Source organism: Ailuropoda melanoleuca, chromosome 17, assembly GCF_002007445.2.
Source record: "Ailuropoda melanoleuca isolate Jingjing chromosome 17, ASM200744v2, whole genome shotgun sequence".
In the NCBI taxonomy this organism is placed as follows: Eukaryota; Metazoa; Chordata; class Mammalia; order Carnivora; family Ursidae; genus Ailuropoda; species Ailuropoda melanoleuca.
Genome location: NC_048234.1, coordinates 4,468,777 through 4,496,624, shown reverse-complemented (window position 1 = coordinate 4,496,624; position 27,848 = coordinate 4,468,777). Strand labels below are relative to the sequence as shown.

The window sequence follows — 27,848 nt, the reverse complement described above, 5'->3', positions numbered from 1 at the left end:
TTTCCCCCCAACTTCAGGCTTTATTCTCTTTTTTTTTTTAAGATTTTATTTATTTATTTATTTGTCAGAGAGAGAGAGAGAGAGACAGCACAAGCAGGAGAAGCAGAGAGAGAGGGAGAAGCAGGCTCCCCGCTGAGCAGGGATTCCCCATGCAGGACTTGATCCCAGGACCCTGAGATCATGACCTGAGCTGAAGGCAGACACTTCACCGACTGAGGCTCCCAGATGCCCCTCCTTAGATTTGTTTTTTAAAGTCACCCCACCCTGTACGCTTGCTATGAAAATGTGGACCATCAGCTGAGACATTTGTTAGGTATTCAGAATTTCAACCCCACCCCAGACCTGCTGAATTAGAACACGCATTTCAGAAAGACGCCCAGTTGCATTCATATGCACACTAATGCGTGAGAAACACTGCCTTATATCACCAACATAAACGGATACAACATATGTTACCCTACGTGATCAATTTTAATTTTTTTTTCATTTTTCACAAAATATTATCTCTGAACTTGAAGAGCGTTTTACAATCAATGAAACGAGTACTGTCTTAAGATGCATTTTTTCTTTATTTCTGAAACTCAACATAATTTCTCTTACAATTGATGACAATTCGACTTTGATAAAATAATAGATTTAATGAACACATCATTATTAAAATTAAGAAATACTTGCCTGAAGTCATTTTGTGCATGACCAACGGGACCATGCCATGGTGTTAGGAAGCAAAATCATGACTAAGCTAGTGATTCCCAAACATCACTGGGTTTGAGGCTCTTGGAAAAATGGAAATTGCCCAGTCCCAGCCACAGAGATTCTATTGCAGATGAATTGTATGTAGATCCTTTTTTAACATTTTGGGTACATGCTTAATGCTAAGTCATGCTAAATCATATTCGGTTATAAACCTACAACCTAGGGGGCGCCTGGGTGGCACAGTCGTTAAGCGTCTGCCTTCGGCTCAGGGCGTGATCCCAGCGTTCTGGGATCAAGCCCCACATTCAGGCTTCTCCGCTGGGAGCCTGCTTCTTCCTCTCCCACTCCCCCTGCTTGTGTTCCCTCTCTCTCTGGCTGTCTCTATCTCTGTCGAATAAATAAAATCTTTAAAAAAAAAAAAAAAAGAAAAAAAAAGAATTTGGGACTGGGGAGCGAATTTGAAGGCGGGGCCAAAGGAATATTTCTGGAAAAGTCTTGAGCCCCCAAATTCCACATGGAGAGTGGTTAAATTGAACATAGCTATATACTACGTCGTACCAAATCCAGTTTGGGTTCTAGTCTGTGGGTGTCAACGGCATTACTTTTCCCAGTCCTGAGAAAGAGTAGGACTCTGTAGCTAGTGGGAGAGGAAGTTTAAATCAAATGCGTCATGGTCGATAGACACTGAAGAAGAAGAAATCAAGGGACAAACCCAAATGTCCGTTAACAGTAAGTGTGGTACATTCACGGAATAGAATGCTATGCGGGTCAGATTAAGAAAGAAGCACAGGGGTGCCTGGGTGGCACAGCGGTTAAGCGTCTGCCTTCGGCTCAGGGCGTGATCCCGGCGTTCTGGGATCAAGCCCCACATCAGGCTTCTCCGCTGGGAGCCTGCTTCTTCCTCTCCCACTCCCCCTGCTTGTGGTCCCTTTCTCACTGGCTATCTCTCTCTCTCTCTGTCAAATAAATAAATAAAATCTTTAAAAATAAATAAATAAATAAACCTACACCCTGACAAGATTCCCTCATAGTACCACCATTCTCAAGAGTGCCCCCTGGATCTTTGAAGATCTCTAAGAACTTTGCAGGAGGAACATGAGATCCAAACAATTTTCATAATGATACCTAGACCCTCTGCCTTTTTTCACTCTGTTAACCTAATGATGCAAAGTAAAGGCAAATCAAACTTCTGATGCTTTATTATAAATCAAGGCACGGCACCAAACCAGACTAACAGACTAATAAAGAATTTTCTAATGAAATCAGTGGAGATATTAATGATTGTGATTGTTTTATATTCTATAATGAAACGTGTCAACATTCAGAAGTTCTTTTTTTTATAATAATATTTTTTATTGTATTATGTTAGTCACCATACAGTACATCCCCGGATTCCGATGTAAAGTTCGATGCTTCATTAGTTGCGTATAACACCCAGTGCACCATGCAATACGTGCCTTCCTTACTACCCATCACCAGCCTATCCCATTCCACCACCCCTCTCCCCTCTGAAGCCCTCAGTTTGTTTCCCAGAGTCCATAGTCTCTCATGCTTCATTCCCCCTTCTGATTACCCCCCCTTTCTTTAAAACATTCAGAAGTTCTGTATAACTCCATGAACCAATATTTTCCAAATGACTAATGTATGATGTTCATACCTGGGGAAAGATCCATCCAAAGTTGAAATACAGACCAATGGATTATAATGTAACAGAGTACAAAATATTCATGGATACAGTTTCAGATTTTATTCCACATTGCAACTAGCCTTTAAGAAACTACCACTTGTCAAGTTCTGGCATAATATCTAAGAAGAATATTCAAAATTATTTGAAAAGACAACAAAGGGGCACACTTGGTTGGCTCCGTCGGTGAGGCACGAGACTCTTGGTCTTGGGGTCATGAGTCGAGCCCCATGTTGGGTGCAGAGATTACATAAATAAATACAAACATACATGCTTGAAAGAAAAGACAATGAAAATACTCTTTCCTTTTCCAGATTACATAACTGTGTAAGGGCGGATTGTCTGTATTTACTTTAACCAAAAACACCAACAAAAAACAAAAAGCCTTACGGTAACAGACTGAATACAGAAGCAGACATGAAAATCCAGCTGTCTTTTATTCAGTAGGCATTAAAGAAAGCTCTAAAGGGGAGCCTGGGTGGCTTAGTTGGTTAAACATCTGACATCAGCTCAGGTCATGACCCTAGGGTCCTGGGATCAAGATCCTCTTAGTGGTGGGCTCCTTGCTCAGCTGGGAGTCTGCTCCTCCCTGTCCCCACACCCCCCTCCCGCTTGTGCTCTCTCACTCTCTTCTCTCTCTCAAATAAATAAATAAAATCCTTTTTAAAAAAATAAAGAAGTCGTAAAAATGAGAAACAATGCTACCCTTCCCACTAATTTATTTTCATTTTCGAAAAATAGTCATTTTCATAAAAATATGTTATTTATGTTAACATGCAATGTAATTTCTGATATGATAAATATCCGTAGATATGACCGATACAAAGCAAAGCTTGCTGGGGTCTCTATGTTTGAGAGTGTGAAGGGATTCTGAGAACACAGGGCTGGAAAACCACCATTATTGTAAAACCCACTTAAGGCACAACACTGGGGACCACCGTTAGGGAATGGGAAAGCTATGTGCACAAATTCTTTTTTTTTTTTTAAGATTTTATTTATTTATTTGAGAGAAAGAGAGAGCAAGAGAGAGTGAGAAAGAGCACAAGCAGGGGAGAGGAGTAGGGAGCTGGACATGGGGCTCGATCCCAGGACCTTGGGATCATGACCTGAGCCGAAGGCAGATGCTTAACCGACTGAGCCCCCAGGTGCCCCTGCACGAATCCATCTTGATCCACTATCCAGGAACCGAGAAAGTTTGAACCGGCACGATGGCCACAGGCCAGGGGCCCTCTTTCTGGGAGTGCTACTGACTTCCAGTCTCCTTCTTTGAAAATCTAACCACCAAGGTTCAGCAGAGACAGTGGCCAAAGTAAATTACAATGTAACTTAGCCGAAGAAGGTCCAGAGGGAAGCAGATGGTTCTCTTTATAGGAATAAAACCCCACAGCAGCGCAGGCAGGAATAATAAAACACGTTACCAAATGAAGAGCAATTTCATAACGGAGGAGCTTGGGGACTAGCTTCCAAGAGAGGACCATAAAATGTTCAATTCTCCTACTTTTAATAGGAAACGTAAAAAGCCTTATTAAAAAAATATGAACTTTTCTTAAGAGAGCTATGGGGATACATGTGTGTGACTTCACTCTATCATCAGTTACAGAAGAACGAGAGGGAAGGGAAAGGGGAGGAAAAAGGAAGGGAAGCGACGTGGGGAAAAGAAGTGGAGGGCCCCGGGGGTCAGAACCCAGAGGGAGCTGGACAAGCAGAATCCGAGAAGCACACCATCTGCAGGGGCCTTAGAAATGAGCTCAACTTGCTACATCATTTTAAGTGGAAATACACAGGGGCCCAGAGAGGCTAAGTGGTTTGGCCGAGTTCAGCACTGGGACTTTAAAGCCAGATTTTCTGGCTTCTAAGCAGGGAAAAATAGAGAAGGGCTGAAGAAAAGGGGGGATGGTTTGGGGAGGGAATGATAGGAGGGATGGGAAGGAGAAAGTGGAAGAGAGGGAGAGGCAGAGACAGAAAGGGTCTTACACACACACACACACACACACACACACGCATGCATACACACACACCAGCCAGTGAGTTGTAAGGCAGATATTAATCTAATTAAACACTGTCACATTCTGGCATTGCTTTACACAACTGAAGTTTGGAGACCACTGCACCAGACCCAATACTTCTCAGTCAGCTATGTAATCCCCTGGAGATCTCATTAAAAACGTGGCTTCTGATTCGGCAATCCGGGGTGGGTCAGAGATGCTGCATTTCTAACACACTCCTGAGCGGTACGATATAAACAGATTCAAGGACCACACTTGTAGGAAGGCTCTAGGTCAGCCGTTCCCAGATATGGTCCCTGGACCAGCAGCATCAGCATTCCCTGGGAACTTGCTAGAAATGCAAATTCTCGGGCCCCATCCCAGACCTAAGAATCAAAACCCCAGACCATCTGTGTTTTAACAAGCCCTCCAGGTAACTCTGGCGTACGTTAATGTTTGGAACCACTGCATTTGGCCCTAATGCCTCCCATCAGCTTGCTACCTAGAATATACTAAGGAAGGGTGGCAAGACTTTACATTCAAGTCATTACTATTCATTGTGCCGTCTGAGATTTCTACTAGGAATTATCAACTTCCCAATAATTCTTTTCAGATGCCCTTAAGATTTGGGGATGATGCTGAGATCATGGGGCTCAAACATGATGTATAATTAAGGAAGTGCTTCTCAAATCCCTCTTCACTGGGCTCCCCTTTAATGGGCTCACTCTAGTTGGTTCAGAATTCCTTCCAAGCATGGGGCTGAACTAACAGATATCCCCCCCAAATCAGCACTCAGGGATGAAACCAAGCCCTCAAATGTTTTTCTGAGAGTACAGTCTCTCCTTTAGCTCACTTCCACTTGCACAATCTAAGCCCCTAGACCTGGTCCTACATTCCTCAGGACCTAAATTAATCCCAGGAGGTTTTGATCTGGCCCCCATCTGCACAGAAATAACAAGGTGGGGCCCTTCCCATTCAGGAGTCATGCAAGCTCCAGACTCAACCATCTCCCTGGTCTTCCCAGCGCCCCCTGCAGTCATGAGCTCCGATGCAGAAATGGCCATTTTTGGAGAAGCAGCTCCCTACCTGCGGAAGCCAGAGAAGGAGAGAATCGAGGCACAAAACCGCCCATTTGATTCTAAGAAAGCCTGCTTTGCAGTGGATGATAAGGAAATGTACGTGAAAGGTATGATCCAGAGCAGGGAGAATGACAAAGTCACAGTCAAGACCCTGGATGACCAGGTAAGTGTTGATCTCGGATGTCCTCGATCACTTGCCTTTGGAGTGGCGTATTAGGAATTCACATGCTGGTCCAGAGGAATCTGAAGACGGAACATAATGTACACTTACCTATTGTGTAGTGAAGTGACTGGTGAAAGCACCTATTTGCAAACACCTTCACTCCCACTTCTTTCACTTTTCCAGGACTTGGGCTTTGAGAGTTTTTGTGATGTTTCCTTTGGAGAAAAGGGAAGGTGTGGGTGGCAGAGGCTGGACCGTTTAAAGGAGAGATTGGTGCTGATCACTGCTGGGTGGGCCAGGCAAATATCCCTCCCTATGCTGCTGAGTGACTCCTGAGGAAGCACTGGAGGTGATGCCTAGCTTAATGTTGAGAATTACAATACATCGTTCAATTCAGTATTTACTGGACACGCACGTCTACCATCCGTCCCTTTGCAAATGGAAGCACATCTCAGCACCTGCTTTCCCAAAGTTTACCACCTAGTGTAGGAATCAAGGTGTGTCTGGCAGGTATGACTCTCAGTTCACAAACTCAGGCGTATGAGGCAGATCTGTCTTTTAGTTCTTGTTTGTTTATTGAACTTAACCTCTCGTTTCAGCCTCTTTTCACTGGGAGGGAGATAAATTTTCTTCACTCACCTTGGGATCCCCTCCTATGGTTGTGCCTCATTTTCAGGACGTTACACAGTACCACACTGAGGGTCTCACAACCACCCCACTACCCCCAAATGATCTGCTAAGAAACGAGTCCCAGGGCTTGAAGCTTCAGGACGTACAGACTTTTCCATCTCCCCTCTGCTACTTTGGATGTCTCTCTGGTGTAGGGTGGTGGGGCAAAAGAGTTTCCTTTCCTCAAGAGATTTGGCATGTACCAACAAATCCCCTTCCTTTTGTCTTTTCACTACAACCCTCAAAGCTTTTCTAAGGACTTAGGCTTTGGGAAAACAGAAGCCAGAAGGCCTTATAAGCTCTTTCTCTTTTCTGCCCTATTTTCTACCTCTCCTGAGTAGTGGAGTGCACAGCCAGCTGTATATTTGATGGGGGAGCAGGGGGAGGGGCAAACCCAGAGGAGGGTTTGAGACCAAGTAATAGTCTCAGAAATACCGTACAGCCACAGGCCATGCTACAAGTCAAATGTTGTAACTATTAGAGCAGAGCTGCAAGGAATTATGGAAGCCTTGAAAAGACGGGGAGACAGGAAACGGGTCATGGAAGAGGAGTCACTTGAGCTGAACTTTGACGGTTTCTGAACATAATTTCAGTGAAGATAGTCCAGACAAAGGAACCCGCGTGAGCAGAAGTATTGGGGTGGAAATGCACAGAATACATTGGAGTATTCCCTTCCAACCCTCCAACCTTTGTTGCATTGAAGGACTCAAAGCAAATGGGGTAAACAGAGGCAACCTTCCATGGCCTGGGCCATCCTGAGTCCCACCTGGACCCTGAGGGCTGAAGGGCTCTGTTGCTGTGTACACCTGCAACTCGTTCTTGGCACACACGAGGGCACACTGACCTGAGGGCGGGTGGGGTGGGTATCAGACCAGAACTGGCTATGAAGTTTGACCAGAACTGGGTTAATCAAGGACAGTTATTTGTGGATCATCTCTGGGAATGGAAATGACCCGTGAAGCTATTCTTGCTAATCGGGCGATTACACCGCAATCTCTTGCTACTTCCATCACACCAAGTACAGCAGGGTTCTAGCATTGGCTGTCCTCTCCATCATGTGCTTTTCCTCTCAATCCCCAGACACTCACTCTCAACAGTGACCAGGTGTTCCCCATGAACCCTCCCAAATTTGACAAGATCGAGGACATGGCCATGATGACCCATCTGCACGAGCCTGGAGTGCTGTACAACCTCAAAGAGCGTTACGCAGCCTGGATGATCTACGTGAGTGCCCTTCAGCGTCTCCCTATTCCGTCTCTCTCTCTGAGTCAAGACAAGATCCACATGTTGCATTTTCTGGTTTTCTCAGACCTACTCGGGCCTCTTCTGTGTCACCGTGAACCCCTACAAGTGGCTGCCGGTGTACAACCCCGAGGTGGTGGAAGGCTACCGAGGCAAGAAGCGCCAGGAGGCCCCGCCCCACATCTTCTCCATCTCCGACAACGCCTACCAGTTCATGCTGACAGGTGAGCAATTTCTTCAATCCCTATTTTTTTAAAATAGTTTTTAGTTAATGATGCAAACCCTTTAACTGGACTGGTTCTTAGCTAATTATTCAAGTCCTTCGGAGGCCTTGATCATCTGAATGGGGTGATGGTCAAGGTGACCTTCGAGAACTCCGATGATGTCATGATGAAAAGCCAGAGGTGCATATCTCCCATTAGCACGTGCATAGGCTAGTGCTCACGTCTAAAGCCTCGCTGTGCACCTGCTTATTTGGGGGAATGCAGGATGCAGGGAGAGGCCCTACCTCCACATCCAAGGAACCGCCTCCCCCCCACAACATGACCATGCTTAGAAGAGAGAGACTAGATTAAAAGCTGCTAGGGTGCAAAATTGGAGAACTGGGCATAGCAATGTCTATTACCTACATTTCCAGAATGGCACAGGAAATAGACACATGGTAATAGTGTCATGTCACTGTGTTTCGAGTCACTTTCGTCTGTCCCACTTTCACCTGACTTGGTCTGCTGCAGACTCAAGAGGCAGAAGCAAGCCTTCGAGATCTGAAGACCCTTGGAGTCATCTGTCAACCTCCAGTTGCCCAAACCTCAGCCCTTCCTCTCTCACACTCAAGCCTAGCCATTCCTGCACACTTAATATTTTTCTTCAAATTGACTGAAGCTACATCAATTTTCAAAAGAGGATCGATAGCATTATTTGTATGAATTTCCTAGGGCTGCCGTATCAGTACCACAAAACGGGTGGCTTACACAGCAGAAACTATTGTCTCCAAGTCTGGAGGCGGGAAGTCCAAGGTTGGGGATGTCAGTGGGGTCCTCTCCTCCCCAGGGCTGAGAGGCAGAACCCGTTCCCTGCTTCTCTCGAAGTTTCTTGGTGGTTTGCTGGCCATCTTGGGGGTTCCTTTGTAGAAGCTTTGCCCTGCTTACACGATCACCTTTAGGTGGCTTTCTCCCTGTGTGCACCTGTCTCCAAATCTCTCCTTTGGATAAGGCCCATGATTGTATTGGATTACGGTGGATTAGGGACCCCCCCCACTCCAGTATGACATCATCTTTTTAAAAAAATATTTTATTTATTTGTTTGTTTGTTTATTTATTTTTGAGAGAGAGAGAGCCCGAGCAGGGGGAGGGAGAAGCGGTCTCCCTGCTGGGCAGGGAGCCCGGTGCGGGACTCGATCCCAGGACCCCGGGATCACAACCTGAGCCGAAGGCAGAGCTTAACCAACTGAGCCCCCCAGGCATCCCCCAATGTGACTTCATATTCACTAATAACATCTACAATGACTCAGTTTCCAAATAAGGTCATATTCTGAGCTCCTGGGGGGTAAGAAACTAACAGATGAATTTGGGTAGTGGGGGATACAGCTCAATTCCTAAACGATTGTAAGGGGAAGACCATGATCACTTTCCACAAGCAGAGAGTAAAGGTAAAAGAAAAACCAAATGATAATCAGTGTCCATATATTATGATGAAAAGCTGCGCCTTCCCACAAGCCCAGAGTCTGAGACTTGCTCTCTTCGTTAAAAAAGAAGAGAAATTGCTGGCAAGCAGTTGAAGATCTATGAACAAGAATCCCTTTCCCGCTGTGGGATTCACTGGTCACTTGCCTTGCGGTCCATGCTACACATCCCACATTCAGGAAATCTACGAAAATAGGAGGAAGATTAGCCACACCCAAGTCCTCACATTGCTAGTTCACGGCAAAACTATGCACTCCAGTCAGCCCCAATGTTGCCCTATTTTTGTATTCTGTGTGTTTGCTGTTTCTTTATTTTGTTTTCTCCCCTCTGCCTCTCTAGATCGGGACAATCAGTCCATCCTCATCACGTGAGTAACCTGAGTTTGCACCACGATGACTTGGAAGCCAGAGCCATCCCTTGCACTCCTTTATCTTATTTGCTTCTGAACCGACAGCGGAGAATCCGGGGCAGGGAAGACGGTGAACACCAAGCGTGTCATCCAGTACTTTGCGACAATTGCGGTCACTGGGGACAAAAAGAAGGAGCAGCAGCCAGGCAAGATGCAGGTGAGGAGCTCCCTGCATCTGGAGGTTTGCTGGAGTAAGGACAACTTAAAGACGGGGTGAGCACCCAGTGTATGCAGGGCTCAGCGCTCAGCAGAGATGCGCTGGACTGGGTCTGGTCCCACCGGTGCTTGGGGCAAGACAGGAGGTGGTGCCACCTGGTGGACGCAGGCGGTAGCACTGGCTCCATCAGCAACAGCCCAGGGACCCTGAGCAGCTAGTCCTGCGCTCCCCTGAAGAACGGATGCTTTGGCGGGAGGGGGCGTCTCTCAGACAGGAGCGCACATCAGAATCACCAGGAGTGCTTCTTAACAACCGATTTCTAGGCCTGGGCCCAGAATTTCTGATTGAAATTACTAACTCACATTCACAGTCCTGCTACTTTGCATTTCTCTCATGTTCCCGCCGTTCACACAACGGGTCAGGGATCACACTTTGAGAACCACTGTGCGGGATAGTAGTTTGAAAATGGCTCTGGAGACAGAAGGATAAGCAGTCGTGGGTGGGGAGGTGAGAGTAAAAATTCTGCTTTCTATGAGTGGACTTCTTTTTTTAAAAGATTTTATTTATTTATTTGAGAGAGAGCACGAGAGAGAGAGAGGGAGAGAACACGAGTTGGGGGCAGAGGGAGAGGGAGAATCAGAGTTCCCGCTGAGCAGGGAACCTGACTCGGGGCTCTATCTCAGGACCCTGGGATCGTGAGCAGAGCCCAAGGCAGATGCTTCACCGACTGAGCCACCCAGACGCCCCTATAAACAGACTTCCGAGCAATAATTCTCGTGACATATTTTTTGCAACTTAAAATTTTTTTTGAGAACCACTATTTCTATTATACGATCCCTTGGGTGACTTTAATTGCTCAATTCTATGTATACTTCTGAACCCAAATGTCTGTATTAGATGGGGGTCATGATGCATGCTGCAACAGAGGTATGTATTCTAAAAATCCATGATTTATAATGGAGTGTTATCAGAGATGAAAGGAGGTCTGAAAAATCAAGAGGAAACCTGGAATCTGGTGTGGCCAGAGTCACACTGATGCTATACCAAGAAGACCCTCTCCAGGATGGGACTCTGAAGCCTCCTTGGGTGGTGGGGACGGGTCCATGGGTACCTTCACCCATCGGCACTGACCACCAGCCTGGGCTGGTCAGCATCTCTCCCAGGACCCTGCTCTGGGCAGTTTCACATCACCATGGGCTCCTTCAGAGGACACTCCAAAGTCCTCCTTTTGCTTTTTCTTGTTTATTATTAGGGGACTCTGGAAGATCAAATCATCCAGGCCAACCCCCTGCTTGAGGCTTTTGGAAACGCCAAGACCGTGAGAAACGACAACTCCTCAAGATTCGTAAGACCCAGTCTAATTTTAACTACCCCCCCCCACTCACCAAGAAACAAACTCTCTCCTCAAATGCTGGAGATATATATTAAAAAAAAAAAAAAAACCCACGTAAACTAGAGTATAGCCAGCCTTATTCTACCCTCAAGTCATTCAGATCAATTGAGCCCCGCTGGGATAATCAGATACTCTGAAGAACGTGTTAGCTCATTGTTGGCAGAGGGAGGATTTATCTGTCCATTCCTAACGAGGTTCATCACCTCGGAGCATCCTAAAGTCATGGTGATTCAAATTCCACAAGTAGGGAGCGATTCCTTTATGGTCTCACTAGGTGGAAGCATTTTAAAATGCTGAAGTCCATTGAGCAATCTCCATTGGCTTATTAGCCACGGAAACCTTAGTTTGAATTAAGGGAGCAGCTTTGAACTGCTCCAAGTCCGAAGGCTTTGGGAGAAGGAACAACCCGGGGAAAGCAGGAGAGCTCAAAACTTGGGAATATGTTGATGTAGATACTGAAGGATATGTTTTATCCTTCGACATTTCGCTTAAGATTTGTTCGCCCAAAGAGACCTTTACTTTCCCATGGGCAAATACACAAACATCCAGCCCTCCAACTAATCTCACTATACCACAAAATGAGCAACTACCATGAGGCAAAGCCCTCATTTAATGCTTATATTTGCAAGACAATATCAGGACTCCACACATCTCAGGAATTGGATAATCTCAAGCTTGTGTTTTATGGTTGCTTCTCAAGGAGAAAATGCTCACTGATGAGAAAGTGGAAGCAGCCATCAGAGGCCGTGGGGATGAGCCTTTACCTTTCTTTCTTTCCCTTGGTCCTCTGTGCATTGCCCATCTGCACATCTGTCTTTCTAGTGCACAACTAAAAACTCTTGCTTGTAGGCGATCTGGGTGCATGTTACACAGCAGAGATATGGTGCACCTACTTGCACCAAGTTATTGTGTTAACCTGGCACCAGCTTAAAATGGAAGACAATACCTTTAGATACGCCCACTGCCAATCCCAGTTACTTAGTACTTGGGTCTCTCGTCTTGGCCCTGACCCAGAAGTCACAATCGCCCCGGTTAACCTATCCACCTTCCACCTACCAAACAAACATTTGCAGGCTAAAACTGCCATCATTTTCCACTGAGCAGCTAGCAATATTGAAGACCAACACGTACAGTTCACTCACACCTCCACTGACCCTTCACCAACTCTCCCCAAGCTTCATTTGGAAAATAGAGAGAAGATTACAGAGTGCTGACTATAGTCCAGACTCTGTGAGTAGATGAACAATGCAACACTTTTGCCTTCAGATTTGCTCATGGTGTGGTAGAAACCAGTCCCTCATAAAATTTCACCTCTTGCCTCCCCTCAAAAGGGGAGAACTCAGACTCTGAATGCGTATTTTGGGAGCCAGAGAGCCTGGCCTGAGCCTGGGAGCTAGGTTTGCTTATAGTAAGCAATAAGGAAAACCAAAGTGAGAAATCTCAGAAGGAACACCCAGAGGCAAAAGAAAGAAAGATAGAGGGAGAGAAAAAAGGAATGGAGGGAGGGAGGGAGAAAGGAAGGAAAGGAAATGAAGGAAGGAAGAAGTGTTGGCAAGATGGTCCAACCGGCCTATCAAAGGTATCATGAAGGATTTGGGAATCCAGGTACCAGAGAACAGGATAAAATCCAAGGGGACTGTCTAAAGTAAGGTGATCCCAAGCAGAAGTTGGAGAGGGAACCTGCGGATGTCCCCAAAACTGGAGGAACAGGGCCAGATGCTTTGGGTAGAACATCTGAGTCTTGGCTAAGCCAGTTTGGGGACTCTGGTGCCAGGCAGACAGAGAACAGGGAAGTCCTCCCCTTCTAGCATCACTTCCTCCCTGACCCTACACTTCCCACCCATGGCTGGTAGCACCTGGCAAAAGGCAGCCACAGTACCATCTAAATCAAATAATTGTGGTGTTTGTCAACCTGCCATTGGACAGGGGAAGTTCATTCGAATTCACTTTGGAGCCACAGGAAAGCTGGCATCAGCGGACATTGAAACCTGTGAGTCCCAACGCCATATTGGGCACCATGGTATTTGGCCACAGAGGCACCTCCCAGGAACCTGAAACCACATTCTTTCTTATTACCCTTAGATCTCTTGGAAAAATCCAGAGTGACATTTCAGTTATCCAGCGAGAGAAGCTATCACATTTTTTACCAAATCTTGTCAAACAAGAAGCCAGAACTCATCGGTAAGTTCTTAGGGTACTGGTCTCACCCTCCAAATCAGTCACGTTGGAAAAACACCCAGAGTGCCTCACGCACGTGTGAGATGCTAACAGAAACTTCGTGTTTTGCAGACTTGCTCCTCATTTCAACCAATCCCTTTGACTTCCCCTTCGTGAGCCAGGGAGAGGTCACCGTGGCCAGCATTAACGACAGTGAAGAACTTCGAGCGACTGATGTAAGCACTTTCTTTCCTTCCTTCTTCCTTTCAGCACAGAATTACTGACTTTGTGAACTAAGAGGCACCCTAGCGATCTAATCAGAGACTGGGACCCAAGGTTGCTCAGTGATCAGACCCGAGCTCTCAGAGATCAAGATGTCAAGGGAATTAGTCCAGAAGGCACCCCTCGCCACTCAGCTCCACCCCAGAAGATGCCGTGGGGAGACAGAAAGTTCTCCAAAACGGGCCTCCAGTTCCATTCCCCAGCATTTTAGAGTCAGGTTTTGCACGTATAAAGTTTTTTAAAGGTTTTGTTGGAAATTCTCGGGCTACAAAACCATCTGCGTGGTTCTTTAACAAAAATTTTAAAATACAGCAAAGTATAAGGCAGGAAAAACAACCCACTCTGTAGCAGCAGACAGTCCACACCTCATGCTACCTGCCCCCATCAGGCTCACGTTCGGCTCCTACACGTCCTCGGCGCACCTGTCAGGCCTCCCACTGTTAGCTTTGGGAAGTGCTTCCAAGGTTAATAACTAGAATAATAATAATAATAATAATAATAATAATAATAATAATAAGTGCACTGAGCACTTACATGTGCTAGGAACAGAGGTAAATGGCTTTCCCTTCTTTATCTCATTTAAGCCCCCCCCAAAACCTCTTGTAAAATGCCCCCATTTTACCAAGAGGGAAGCTGAGTCTTAGAAAGAAAACACACAATTTGCATCAAGACAGAGTTTGTCAATGACAGAACACTTGAAGCCACATCTGCCCAACCCCAGAACCTGCATTTTTTAAACTAATAGACACCATCTCTGAGCAATTCATCTCCCACGGAGTTTCTCCCGGGTGATCGTGTATGGCCAAGCAGAGGGGGGTAGTGCTCCCCGCGAGGGACTGCATTCCCCAAGAGGCTCCCAGACAGGAACTCTTTCACCTGGTTCCTTCTAATGTGGAGTGAAAGGTTTTCCCTTTTAACCTACAGCAACCCCCCACACACACACACAGCATAGATATGCATCAGCTGGGGATGGGATATGGAGTCAAGGAGGCCATCATGGCTCAGAATCTCTCCTCTGCCAGGTGGGCTCCCGACCTGGACTCTCCTTCTCCAGAAGGGGGCGCCACCCAAGAGAGCCTCATTGTCCAATACCGTCCTGCTGACACTGACCTACCAGCTCACCAGACACTTTCCAGACATGTCAGCTCCCCCAGTGGGCATTGCTTATGCTCAGGCTGCAATCTCTGCTAAACAGTCAATACATAGACCCCAGAGAAGGATTTCCTAGTTTAAATCTTTGTGGTAGATGGGGCGCCTGGGTGGCACAGCGGTTGAGCGTCTGCCTTCGGCTCAGGGCGTGGTCCCGGTGTTATGGGATCGAGTCCCACATCAGGCTCCTCTGCTAGGAGCCTGCTTCTTCCTCTCCCACTCCCCCTGCTTGTGTTCCCTCTCTCGCTGGCTGTCTCTATCTCTGTCAAATAAATAAATAAAATCTTTAAAAAAAAAAAAATCTTTGTGGTAGAAGACAGGCCAAGTGGCTATAAAACCAAGTCAGCAACTGCCCGTAGGCTCTGAAGTGACCCAGTGCTTGTTCCAGCCCCAGTTTGATCACCTGCTACCTGTGTGACTTGGGGCAGGTCTCTTAGCCTGTTAGAACCTCAGGTCTCACCTGGAACTTTGGAAATATCTGCACACCTCTAAGGTTCTCATAGCGACACAGTGAGATGATGTATGGATGGTGCCTTAGCCCACACCTAGCACAGGGGGGCTCTGCAGAAGTTCTCCCCTTTCTTATTTGAAAAATGACAGCATTCTCTTTGATGACCTTCCCTTCCAGTTCGAATAGGCTGGGGCGCCATATTGTCTCAATTCTGAACACCACCAGAATCCCTGGGTTCCAATGCCAGACTCTCGAGGTGTTGGACACTATTTCTCAGACACTCTCCATGATGGTTGCCAGTGGCCTCATCCAGAAAACAGCCCCAAATCTATGTAAGGATTCAAATCAGTCCTGATTGGATGGAAGAAAACAGAACATTCACATTTTCTCCCATTGTCTCCACCCTCCCACACAAACATGTTAAAGAAATGGCTTTTAACCCCTAAGTTAACATACCACCCCGTCATCCACTTCTTTGGGCAAATGCTGTCTCACAGGCAGTACAGAAAGGGTGAGGTCTTTGCCAGGGAAAACTGAGTCCCTGTGACAACTGTCCTTTCTCTAACTCCCAGAACGCCATTGACATCCTGGGCTTCAGCTCAGAGGAGAAAGTCTCCATCTACAAGCTCACAGGGGCCGTGATGCATTATGGGAACATGAAGTCCAAGCAGAAGCAGCGGGAGGAGCAGGCCGGGCCAGATGGCACCGAAGGTACCGCATCTGGGCAGAGACTGGCATCTGACTCGGCCCCTATGTTCATGGGTGGACGGGGCCCCCTGGGATGAGCTCTGGGTTCCTCCCCAGAGCTGCTTTTCGGAAGTTGCACAAACGGAAAGTGGGGTATCCAAGGCTCATTGTGCTTGCCCTGGGGAAGTCCACTCCTTCTGTCAAGGAATCCGATAGTGGTGGATCCTTGAGAAACAAAAGACATCATTCTCATGAACGAGTAATCACTGTCCACCTCGCTCTCACCATCGCAGTTCACCTGCTATCTTAAGGTAGACATTGACGAGAGGATATGGTTCTGTGAACGTCACTTTCTCTCCATGCACGTCATTATTCACATGCAGAATGCAGTCCTGAGCACCTGGGCCAGGTGAGGAAGTTTTCTCCTCCTGTTGCCTTCAATTCCATTCTGACATCTGTTGAACTTGACCCTGAACCAGGGACTGGTGTACGAATCTCCCCCTCTCCCCACTTCATGACTCTCACCTGGCTGATCTCTCCAACTCCCCACCTCTGCCTAGTCCTGGAAACAGAGCAGATGGCAGTGGGAGGGGCTACCAGCAGCAGGACCCACCCACCATGCGCCCTGCTCGTGCACTTCATCTCTCACACTGTGTCTTTAATCTGTTTTATTAATTCCAAGTGGACTGATTAGTGACCTCATCGCAGGAGTAATAAGTAGCCCATCAGCATTCACTGGTTCCACCCCCAAGCGAGTGGAGGGGATTATGCAGGGAATGTACACCAGGGGGCGCAATCCTCAGGGCCATCTTGGAATCCTGGCTGTGGCAGTAGTGCAAGATAAGGGGCAACAGAGAAACTGTTCAGAGCAAGGGACACTTCTGATTGGGATAATCAAGGAAGGCTTCCTGGAGGAGGACATGGACTTTGAAGGATGGGTAGGATTCTGAAAGGTGTGTGTGGGGGCAGGGAGAAGGCAGTCTGAGCAGAGGAAGCATAACGACCAAAGGGGAGGGGGAAGGAATGTGAGGGGACTAAACAGCAGAGGGGTCCAATTTGGCTACAGAAGAGGATATGTGTGGTGGATTTGTAAGAGATGGGGATTTAAAAGCGGTTATTTTGGTATCAGTTGGAGAAGGCCTTGAGTGCGGGGATAAATGGTTTAGAACGTACATGGTAGGCACCGGGGGAAACCATGAACTCTCCACGTAGCAGGGGAAGTTCGTGGGAATTAATCTGTGAGCAGTCGGGCTTATCAAGAGAGTGGGACCGTGAAAAGAAAGTGTATCAGGCTCCTCAGTGAGGGTGGATCATATGATAAATATCACGGCGGGGGCTCAGACCCCCTTCCAGGCCCAGCTGCTGCGTGTTCCCTGTGTGGAAGCAGAAAGATGCTGCAAAGGGGAAAGTGGGGGCTGTAATCCAGTCCTGAGGTCCTCTGACGATGATACCAATCCGAGTGAACATTTGCTGAATACTTGCCCCACACCAGGCCCCCACTGCACGACAACCCAACCCATGGGGTCCTGCCACAACCCCTCCCCCCAGCTTACAAATAAGAAAACTGATTAGTAAGGAAACAAAATCAAAATTTGAGCATCGGGCCCTCTGAGTCTAGAGCCCAGGCTCTCTGCCACTATACAATTCCAAACGAGGGCGATGCCAACTCTTTTTTTTTTTTAAGATTTTATTTATTCATTCGACAGAGATAGAGACAGCCAGCGAGAGAGGGAACACAAGCAGGGGGAGTGGGAGAGGAAGAAGCAGGCTCACAGCAGAAGAGCCCAACGTGGGGCTCGATCCCACAACGCCAGGATCACGCCCTGAGCCGAAGGCAGACGCTTAACTGCTGTGCCACCCAGGCGCCCCAATGCCAACTCTTTTGAAGGGGAAGCGAGCAGGATTTGGTCCCTGTCTGACCACAGGCATGTGAGCAATGAGAAGAAAGGATGTAATCACCCCAAACTTTCAAGTTTGGGGTAACTAGAAGAAAACCATCCGCCGACATGGGCAGAGCAGAGAAAGGGATATTTTGAGCAAAGAGGAAAGCACACATTTGGCCTCTTATTAAGCACTTGACAAGTACTGCCCTGGATTTTCATTAGCTCAACTCCCCAGCCAGCAATAAGGTAATGGTCCCGACCAAGGAGGAGCTGTCCCTAGAGAAGCAGCATTTCTCTACCTTCTCGCTGAGCTCAGGGCAGGCAGCCAGGTCCATTCCAAAGTCAACTGAACCCCCAATGAACTCTATGAAATTGCCAAATCTCAAATGCTTTTGACCCTCTCCCAACCCACCAGAAGGCTGGGTCAAGGTTTTCTAGTTCTCTCTCAGCTATGAGCATGACATCCTGCAGAAATTTAGGAAGCTGCCTAACATATATTGCTAACTGTTGTTAACTGTCCGAATGGTGCCTCCTTTACTCATTCGCCATTTTGTGGAATTATCAGGCTCCGTATTACTGTGTAGCTGTATCCTCTTCAAAATGAAAGTTACAGGGGCGCCTGGGTGGCACAGCGGTTAAGCATCTGCCTTCGGCTCAGGGGGTGATCCCGGCGTTATGGGATCGAGCCCCACATCAGGCTCCTCTGCTGTGAGCCTGCTTCTTCCTCTCCCACTCCCCCTGCTTGTGTTCCCTCTCTCGCTGGCTGTCTCTATCTCTGTCGAATAAATAAATAAAATCTTAAAAAAAAAATGAAAGTTACGGGCACCTGGGTGGCTCAGTCAGTTAAGTGTCCCACTCTTGATTCCAGCTCAGGTCATGATCTCAGGGTCAGGAGATCGAGCCCCAGGTCAGGCTCTGTGCTGACCGTGGAGCCTGCTTAGGATTCTCTCTCTCCCTCTCCCTGCAGCACTCCCCTGCTCTCCTCACTCTCTCTCTCAAAAATAAAAATAAAAAAGTAAAGAAATTTAAATATCAGTAGGTCAAGATTCAATTCAAGATTGCATCTAGAAGGCAAAGTAAAAGTTCTGGAAAACCTGCACCCCTAGATTATGATATTGAAGCTTCCTTGGACAAGCCCAGTCCTGGTGCACGTAGGAGAACATAAAAACACCAAAAAGGATTATAGGAAACGTTTCTGGGAGGATCCGGGGCCTGATTGGCCACGTCAGCCACTGCCATCTTTGTGTGACACCGTTTCCCTCTTCCTTCAGTGGCTGACAAAGCTGGCTACCTGATGGGTCTGAACTCTGCAGAAATGTTGAAAGGCTTGTGTTGTCCAAGAGTGAAAGTTGGGAACGAATATGTCACCAAAGGGCAGAACGTCCAGCAGGTAATGGAGATGCTCTGAGTTCAGTTGACTCCATTTTTCTGCTATTTTAACCACCGTCTTAAAGTTCTTCCATTGCAGGTGTCAGAAATACATAAGCAACTGGCCTCAGCATTAAGGGGAATTTCATTCCCAGGCCCCCAGGGTAGCTCAAGGAATGCACATCAAGGGGCACCGTTGGGCACCGGGAGGGCTGGAGCCAGGAACTGAAGGGCCCTCTGGAGCTGGGCAGCCCCTCTGCAGCTCCTTCCCTGAGGCTCTGGGGACGGTCATTGCTCTCCTTCTCTTCTGCTTCCTCACTAAGCAGACAAACTCGCTCCACCTGTCCTGCCCACGGCCACCCCCTAGCTCCCAAGTTCACATCTCTGTAGTTCAGCCTTCTGCAGAGACTGAGACCAGTGTCTTTTACCCCAGTTCCAAATTCTCAGGAGAGACACTCTGTGTAACCGGACTTGGATCAGAAGTCCACCTCTGGTTCGGTTATGTGCGGCCAAGGTCTAGAGTCATGTGTTATAACCATGGTTGTTAGAAGACTATCTTTGTAAATGGGATAGTTCTCAAAAGAAGGGGGACATCTTAATCTGGCAAGTGCTTTAAGGAATATTTAATATTAGGTTGGACTCTATGAAATTGCCAATCTCCAACCACTTCTGACCTTGAAGACATCATCAGCTTCATGCTTCAACTTTGAGGGTTGAGCGGGTGATCTTTCTTCAAGGTGACCAACTCGGTGGGCGCTCTGGCCAAGGCCGTCTATGAGAAGATGTTCCTGTGGATGGTCGCCCGCATCAACCAGCAGCTGGACACCAAGCAGCCCAGACAGTACTTCATCGGGGTCTTGGACATCGCCGGCTTTGAGATCTTTGACGTGAGTTGTTTGGATAAATGGCCTTTTGAAGGCCCTTCCATTTTGTGTCTGCTTTGCCGAATCCCCACTGGATTTTCCAGACTCGCTCCAACTCCTTGCTATTTCCAACACCTAGTTCAACAGCTTCGAGCAGCTGTGCATCAACTTCACCAACGAGAAGCTGCAACAGTTCTTCAACCACCACATGTTCGTGCTGGAGCAGGAGGAGTACAAGAAGGAGGGCATCGAGTGGACGTTCATCGACTTCGGGATGGACCTGGCCGCCTGCATCAAGCTCATCGACAAGGTAGAGAAATAGACGCTCTCCCCAGGGACAGCTCCTCCTTGTTTGGGACCATCATCTCTTTGCTCTCACTCTACCCTGATGATTGAATGGTGATCCCAGCCCTAATCTTCCGGCCTTCAGATAGCTGAATCCCCTTGCACAGACAAGTGTTTGGAAAGCAGGCATAATTCAGACACCTAAACAGGTCCATGGGTGGTTAAGATCCAAGGGCTCAGTTCTTCCCAAGAATGTGAATGGGATCCCGGGAAGAACTGTGGCGTATCATACCTAATTGACTTGTCCAAAGACCCAAAGATGACAGACTATGGAGAAGTGGAGTTCTTGGAATAATGTTACTATAAAACATTAGAGGAGGGGCTCCTGGCTGGCTCCGTCGGTGAAGCGTCTGCCTTCAGCTCAGGTCTTGATCCCAAGGTCCTGGGATTGAGTCCTGCATCGGGCTCCCTGCTCAGCGGGGTGCCTGCTTCTCCCTCTCCCTCTGCCTGCCACTCCCCTGCTTGTGCTCTCACTCTCTCAAATAAATAAATAAAATCTTAAAAATAAAAAATAAAAAAGCAGAGAACATTAACTAAAAAAAAAGGGAATTTCTGTAACATTTTGAGCACTGGTCATGTTGGAATGAGTTGATCTTCCTAAGGCGGCTGTGGAGAAATCCAAATATGATTGTTTCAATATTCCTAATATTTTATGTCTATGTATGTAACTTTACTTTTTGTGGGGGCTATGCCTATTGCTAAAAGTGAGTTACATTTATATACATACAGTTTAGTTTCTCTCCATGTTCCTTTGTTCAACAAGCATTCGTGAAGCATACACTCTGTGTCTAGCACTGCGCCCCGCGGTGAGCGGGGACACAGAGAGCTTGTGTTTGGCTCCTGCAGACAATGGAGTCATTGAAATGTACCATGAAATGCTGAGTCATGGTCTGTCATCCTACTTTCAGCCCGTGGGCATCTTCTCCATCCTGGAAGAGGAGTGCATGTTCCCCAAGGCCACAGACACCTCCTTCAAGAACAAGCTGTATGACCAGCACCTTGGGAAGTCCAACAACTTCCAGAAGCCCAAGGTGGTCAAAGGCAAGGCCGAGGCGCACTTCTCTCTGATCCACTATGCTGGCACCGTGGACTACAACATCGCCGGCTGGCTCGACAAGAACAAGGACCCCCTGAACGAGACTGTGGTCGGGCTGTACCAGAAGTCTTCCCTAAAGCTGCTGTCCTTCCTTTTCTCCAACTATGCTGGTGCAGAAGCAGGTGAAATTCTCTCCCCCCCCACCCATGGGGAAAGTTCTGCGTAATTACTTATGACCCAGAGCTGCTCCTTGAAGAACCAGTATTCGAGTGTGAGCTTCAGACTGAGCTGGGTTTATTTGCCTGTCTCTGATATCCAATTTTCTTTCTCCTATTCTTCCTCCTCCTTGAGAGACTGAGTTATGTAGAGGTAAACAAGGGACTCTCAGGGGACAAAATGGCCAATACCACATTTTTAAATAGCTTTTAAAAATTGAGATGGGGTGGCTGGCTGGCTCGGTCGGAGGACGATGCAGCTCTCGGTTTGGGGGTTGTCAGTTGGAGCCCCACATTGGGTGTAGAGAGTACTTAACTAAATAAATAAAAACTTTAAAAATTGAGATATAGGGGCGCCTGGGTGGCACAGCGGTTAAGCATCTGCCTTCGGCTCAGGGCGTGATCCCGGCGTTATGGGATCGAGCCCCACATCAGGCTTCTCCGCTATGAGCCTGCTTCTTCCTCTCCCACTCCCCCTACTTGTGTTCCCTCTCTCGCTGGCTATCTCTCTGTCAAATAAATAAATAAAATCTTTAAAAAAAATTGAGATATAACTCATATGCCATACAATTTACTCTTTAGAAAATTCAGCCGTTTTGAGTGTATTTACAGGGTGTTCAACCATCCCCATTATCGAATCCGAGAACATTTTCATCACGCCAGTTACCCCTTTGCGAGGTTCTGTCAGCTACAAAGCTACTTTCTGTCTCTATGAATTTACTTATTCTGGTCATTTTGTGTAAATGGAATCATACACTACAGGGTTTTTGAGTCTGGCTTTTTTCACGTAGCAGAATGTCTCCAGGATTTGTCTGTGTTGGGACACACTTCTTTTTATAGATGAGTAATATTCCAGTGCACACATTTTGTCTATCCACTCATGCGTTGATGGACATTTGGCTACTGTGGATCGTGCCGCTATGAACATTTGTATACAAGTTTCTATGTGGGCATATGCTGTCAGTTCTCTTGGATATATACGTAAGGAGTGGAATTGCTGAGTCATATGGTAACTCTATATTTAACTTCTTGGGGAACCTCCAGACTGTTTTCCAAAATGGTTGCACAAGCCAGTCTCACTTGTTACATTTACTCGCATTTTATTTTTAAAATAATTGCCACAATAGGGTTTTTAAATTATGCGCTGTCTTAAATACATCAATTTTAAAAATTAATGTACTTAATGTGAAATATGTGAAAATATAGGCAACGTAATCATTCATTCTATAATTAGACAAGAAGGGGCGTTTGGGTGGCACAGTGGGTTAAGTGTCGGACTCTGGGTTTCAACACAGGTCATGATGTCAGGGTCCTGGGATCAAACCCCGTGTCAGACTCCGTGCTCAGCACAGAGTCTGCTTGGGATTCTCTCTCCCTCTACCCCTCCTCCTGCTCTCTCTCTCAAATAAATAAATAAATCTTAAAAAAAAAAAAAAGAAAGAAAAGAATAAAAACCCTTCAGCTCTGTTACATCAAAAGAAAACCAGAAAGTGGGGCGCCTGGGTGGCACAGCGGTTAAGCGTCTGCCTTCAGCTCAGGGCGTGATCCCGGTGTTATGGGATCGAGCCCCACATCAGGCTCCTCCGCTGTGAGCCTGCTTCTTCCTCTCCCGCTCCCCCTGCTTGTGTTCCCTCTCTCGCTGGCTGTCTCTATCTCTGTCGAATAAATAAATAAAATCTTAAAAAAAAAAAAAGAAAAGAAAACCAGAAAGTCCCATTTCAGGGTTTGAAGGATGTGGCCACCAGTAAAAGAAGGGAAGCCTTATGCACTGTTGGTGGGAAGGTAAATTGGTGCAGCCACTGTGGAAAACAGGATGGAGTTCCCTCAAAAATTAAAAATAAAACTACCATATGATCCAGCAATCCATATCTGAAGGAAGCAAAGTCACTATCCTAAAGAGATTATCTACACCCCACGNCACACCCCATGTTCACTGCAACATTATTTACAATAGCCAAGACATGGAAACAACCCAAGTGTCCATCCACAGATGAATGGATAAAGAAAATGTGGCATACTAGTCAGCCATAAAAAAAGAGAAAATCTTGGATTTGCGACAACATGGATAGACCTCGAGGGCATTATGCTAAGTGAAATAAGTCAGAAAGAGGACAAATCCTGTGTGATCTTGCTTATACGTGGAATCTAAGAAAACCAGAGTCATGGAAACAGAGATCAGACTTTGTGGTTGCCAGAGGCGGGGGTGAAGGGGTGGGGGAATTGGATGAAGGTGTCAAAAGATATTAACTTCCAATTATAAGATAAATAAACTCTGGGATGTAATGTACAGTGTGGTGACTACAGTTAAATAACGTGTGGCGTATTAAAAGCTGCAAAGTTCTCATCACAAGGAAAAAATTGTAACCATGTATGGGCACAGATGTTAAACTCAATGGGACTGTTTCAAAATATATACATGTATCAGACCATGATGTCAGTGCACCTGAAAGTTACACAGTGTTATATGTTAATGACATCTCAATAACCTTGGGGGTGGGGAGGGCTCAGGGCTACATCTGACCCACCCTCTGTGTCTGTCTCCAGGTGATTCCAGGGGAAGCAAGAAGAGCGGGAAGAAGAAAGGCTCCTCTTTCCAGACAGTGTCAGCGGTGTTCAGGGTTTGCGTTTTGGCAATTTCTACGTTGGGTTGTTTTTCTGGTCTGTGAAATAGCATTTGCTGAGGTACGTGTGCTTATTTTTATTTGTGTCCCAGGAAAATTTAAACAAGTTGATGACCAATTTAAGGAGCGCTCACCCTCACTTTGTGCGATGCCTGATTCCCAATGAGACCAAGACTCCCGGTGAGTGAGACCCCATCAGAACAGGACTCCCCGAACCGTGTGTAAACTTCTGGGTGCGTGAGTGCGTGTGTGTTTCCCTGAGCGGAGGGCTATGTTGTCTATCACCTCTCAACGTCGTCTATGAACTCACATGGCCAGATTTAGCAAATACAAATACCAGATGCCCCGTTAAGTTTGAATTTCAGATGAACAATGAAAAACGTCTTTGTGTAAGTATGACCCACGCGGCATTTGGGATGCATTTACACTAAAATATGATTTACTGTATCCGAAATTCAAACTCACCTTGGCGTCCTGTATTTTACCTGGCACCCCTCTGCTGAAGTCATATCCCAAATAGTCAAGTACGTATAGAGGCACGTCAGATCCATGACATTCATAAGGTTCTCCAGGGGCTCTGTGACTCCTTTCCCCCAAAGACAACCACGGCATCTGGAGTATTCCACAGTTAAAACCCCTGTTTCCCAAGCCTATATGGTATAGCGTTACTCTATCATTTCTACTGCTTCCAACAGTGAGGTAAGTGTAGTTCTGTCCATTTTACAGATGGGAAAACTGAGAAATGTGCATCTGTAACACTGGGCAGTAGCATAGATCCTGAACCATCGTTCAGTCCCCGATTCACAACTATTCTTAGAAGGTAGCGGGGTCTCAGTTGTCGTTTGTCACAAAGAGAAGAGCACACAGCCACACGGAGCTCTGGCTCTGAGCCAGCTCACTTACAGCTGATAGAGTTATCTACCCCAAACATGAGTAAGCATCCCCCCTCTGCAATGTGACAAGGGAGCAGAGGGTTTCAGAGGCTGGAAGGAAACACACACACACACACAAAACAAACCAGGTCCACCCGTTGCTGACCATGGGAACCTTAGCTGCATACTTTAGCTTTCTGGGCTATAAAACGAGGATTAAAGTGGCATTTCATGCATGCATTCACTTAGGTAGCTTTTCATTTATTTATTTAATGACTGCTTATAAACTTTGTAAATATTAATTCACTCAACCTGTCTTAAGGGGGCTGTTGTAAGGATTGCATGAGTGAGTGCATGTCAAGCATTTCAAGCAGGACCAAGCACCTGGTGAACGCTCAGTGTATCTGGCTGTCAATGATAATACTAAGTCATTATTACTGTAATTACAAGAAGAGGAATAATTATGATAATAATGTTATATATGATAATAATCATGAGAAATGATAACATCATGGGGAAATAATTGTATTATTACATTAAAAATTATTAATTGCTTGTGATATTATACAGTATAATTACATCATTAATTCTTATTATGTTTTTATTATTGTTATTATTATTATTATTACTGAAAGCCAGACATTTCAGTTCTCCAAACAACCACATATACTATGTGTAGCGAAATTCATCTACCGTGAAAATCTAAGTCAAAGGCAAAAACCAGTGGGCTCACTGTTTGGGCCCACGTTGTCTTTGCAAGCTGCACCCCTCCCAGGGAACCCAGCACAGCCCGTGTCTCCTCCGGGCTTGGAACGGTGCTGTTTCTCTGGTTACGCATCAAACGAAATTGTTGGCTTGTGTGTGGCTGTCTTGTCACAAAGAAAGCAGATTTCCATGATTGTTTCTGAGCACATGTCCGCACCAATCAAACGTGCCATCCGTAAAGCACCTGCTGCAAGTATCAGGCAACAGGGGTGGAGCGCCCCTCCCTGGGTTTAACCTGTGCCTCTAGGGGCCCCCAGGGGTCCGGGCAATCCACTGGTTCCCTTTTTCTCCTAGAAGGTGAATTGTGATGAAATCTCCATGCCTTCCTCTCCATTTTGCTTCCCCTTCGTTGGCCTCTCTCTGTTTTCTTTCTCATTTCTGTGAATAGACTAAGACCCTACTACAGGAGCGTGGGCGAGGCTTTGGAAAGGACCTAGTGGGCCCTCTTCACTTTCTAGAAGAGGGAGTTGAGACTGTGGAGATTGAAGTGCCTGCCCCAGGGCATCTGGAGCTGGGGCTGGAGTCCTGGTCCTGGGTCAAACCGCAAACTGATTCTCCCACCCGCAGGCACACTGGGTGCATGGTGGCCGGTGTCTGCTCGCGCACAGGGAACGAGGGGAAAGCGTGGGGTGCAATGGGCCAGCAGGCTGAGCAGGTTAGGAAGGGCTAGTTTGGATCATTTCGGCGAGCCCCGGGGTGTGGGGGCTGCCCTGGTTGTCTGGTGCCCGGCCTGAGTGCGGCAGTCTGATGAGGGGGTGGTTGGGGGATGCGGCGTTTGGGTTAGTTAGCTTGCGGAGGGGTGAGATGTGTGCCCCCAGGGGAGCAGTCTGCCATCCTAGGAACTGGCTCTCGGAGGGGAAGGGCAGTCTCTCGGGCTCCGCAAGGCCCCAAGATGTCAAAGCATTGTAAAATAGAGTCCGTGAGAAACACGGTTCACACACCTGCCTGCAAAGCTGAGATGGCAGGAGAAGGGAGTTTGCTGGAGCTGATGAATGAGGGATAGAGAGAAAAATCCTTAGCAATGGTAACATGAGAAAGATAAGGCAATAGCTTGGGGGACTTTTTAGAAGTTTTGCACGTGGGTCAGAGGGCAGAGAGGATTGTCTTTGTGGGCCTTCCAGACACCGTCTCCGCCTGAGTTGGGAGGGACACGGGGAGAGCCCAGGGAGAAGTCAACCCAGTTCTGAGCCTGCAGGGGCCCCAGGGAAGGAGGGAGCCCAGTCTCAGCTCTGCGACTACCTGGCAGGGCCCTCACCTCTCCCAGAAATGGGGGCACACAGATAGCAAATGCCACAACTGGCATCGGAGCCCCTCAAAATCCTCATCCAAGAAATACTGGGAGCTGGACTTGGGGATCCCTCGGGTTCACTCCCAGGAGAGGTCCCCTGAGTGTCTGATGTTTCTCCTTGGTCTTAACCACTACTTTCTCGAGAGAATCACTGGCCAGTGGAACCTTCAGGAATGATGGAAATGTTCCACATCTGTGCCATCCACAACGGCAGCCACTGGATACATGACACGCAGCCGGTGGGGCTAAGAAAACGAACTTTTCATCTTAATGAATTTAAATTTAAATAACCACACGTGGCCAGAAACTATCATATCAGACAGCGCAGCTCCAGCAGAACCTTGAAACTTGCGTAAATGAGTAGTCCTCTCTCCTCCCAGCCACCAAGGAAACCTGTGAGCCTTCTAGAAGTTTCCAGAAGGTTCATCAGAGACAGCTTTAGCCTTCCCTCTCCCCAGCAATCTAGGGAACCCACAAGGAAAAGCCATTATGCAGCTATAAGACAGCCCCTAACCACTCACAGGGCCCCAGTACAGAATCTTCTCAGTCCCCGTTTGATTTGTGCCTGACCCAAGAGAGTCCCTGATAAGGGTTTGTCCCTGATAAAGGCTTGTCCCTGTGGGTCCTTGTCTTCCTCCCAGGGTTGGTGTCCTCCCCTTCCTTCCCAGAGCTCATGCTCAGCAGTCAGCAGATGACCACCCTGCATT

General features: G+C 47.1%; 1 protein-coding gene across 1 annotated transcript in view; it reads left to right on the top strand.

Moving 5' to 3' along the window:
• Positions 1-5,403: 5,403 nt before the first annotated feature.
• MYH13 (myosin heavy chain 13) overlaps positions 5,404-27,848 on the top strand; it is a 49,385-nt gene continuing 26,940 nt past the window's right edge. The window contains 17 exon segments of the mRNA XM_034647280.1: positions 5,404-5,607; positions 7,357-7,500; positions 7,586-7,742; positions 9,540-9,567; positions 9,655-9,766; positions 11,019-11,111; positions 13,086-13,149; positions 13,242-13,340; positions 13,449-13,552; positions 15,771-15,909; positions 19,040-19,158; positions 19,874-20,023; positions 20,139-20,309; positions 21,253-21,562; positions 24,140-24,213; positions 24,309-24,396; positions 24,943-25,036. Of these exon segments, the coding sequence (XP_034503171.1) occupies positions 5,404-5,607; positions 7,357-7,500; positions 7,586-7,742; positions 9,540-9,567; positions 9,655-9,766; positions 11,019-11,111; positions 13,086-13,149; positions 13,242-13,340; positions 13,449-13,552; positions 15,771-15,909; positions 19,040-19,158; positions 19,874-20,023; positions 20,139-20,309; positions 21,253-21,562; positions 24,140-24,213; positions 24,309-24,396; positions 24,943-25,036 (2,150 nt within the window).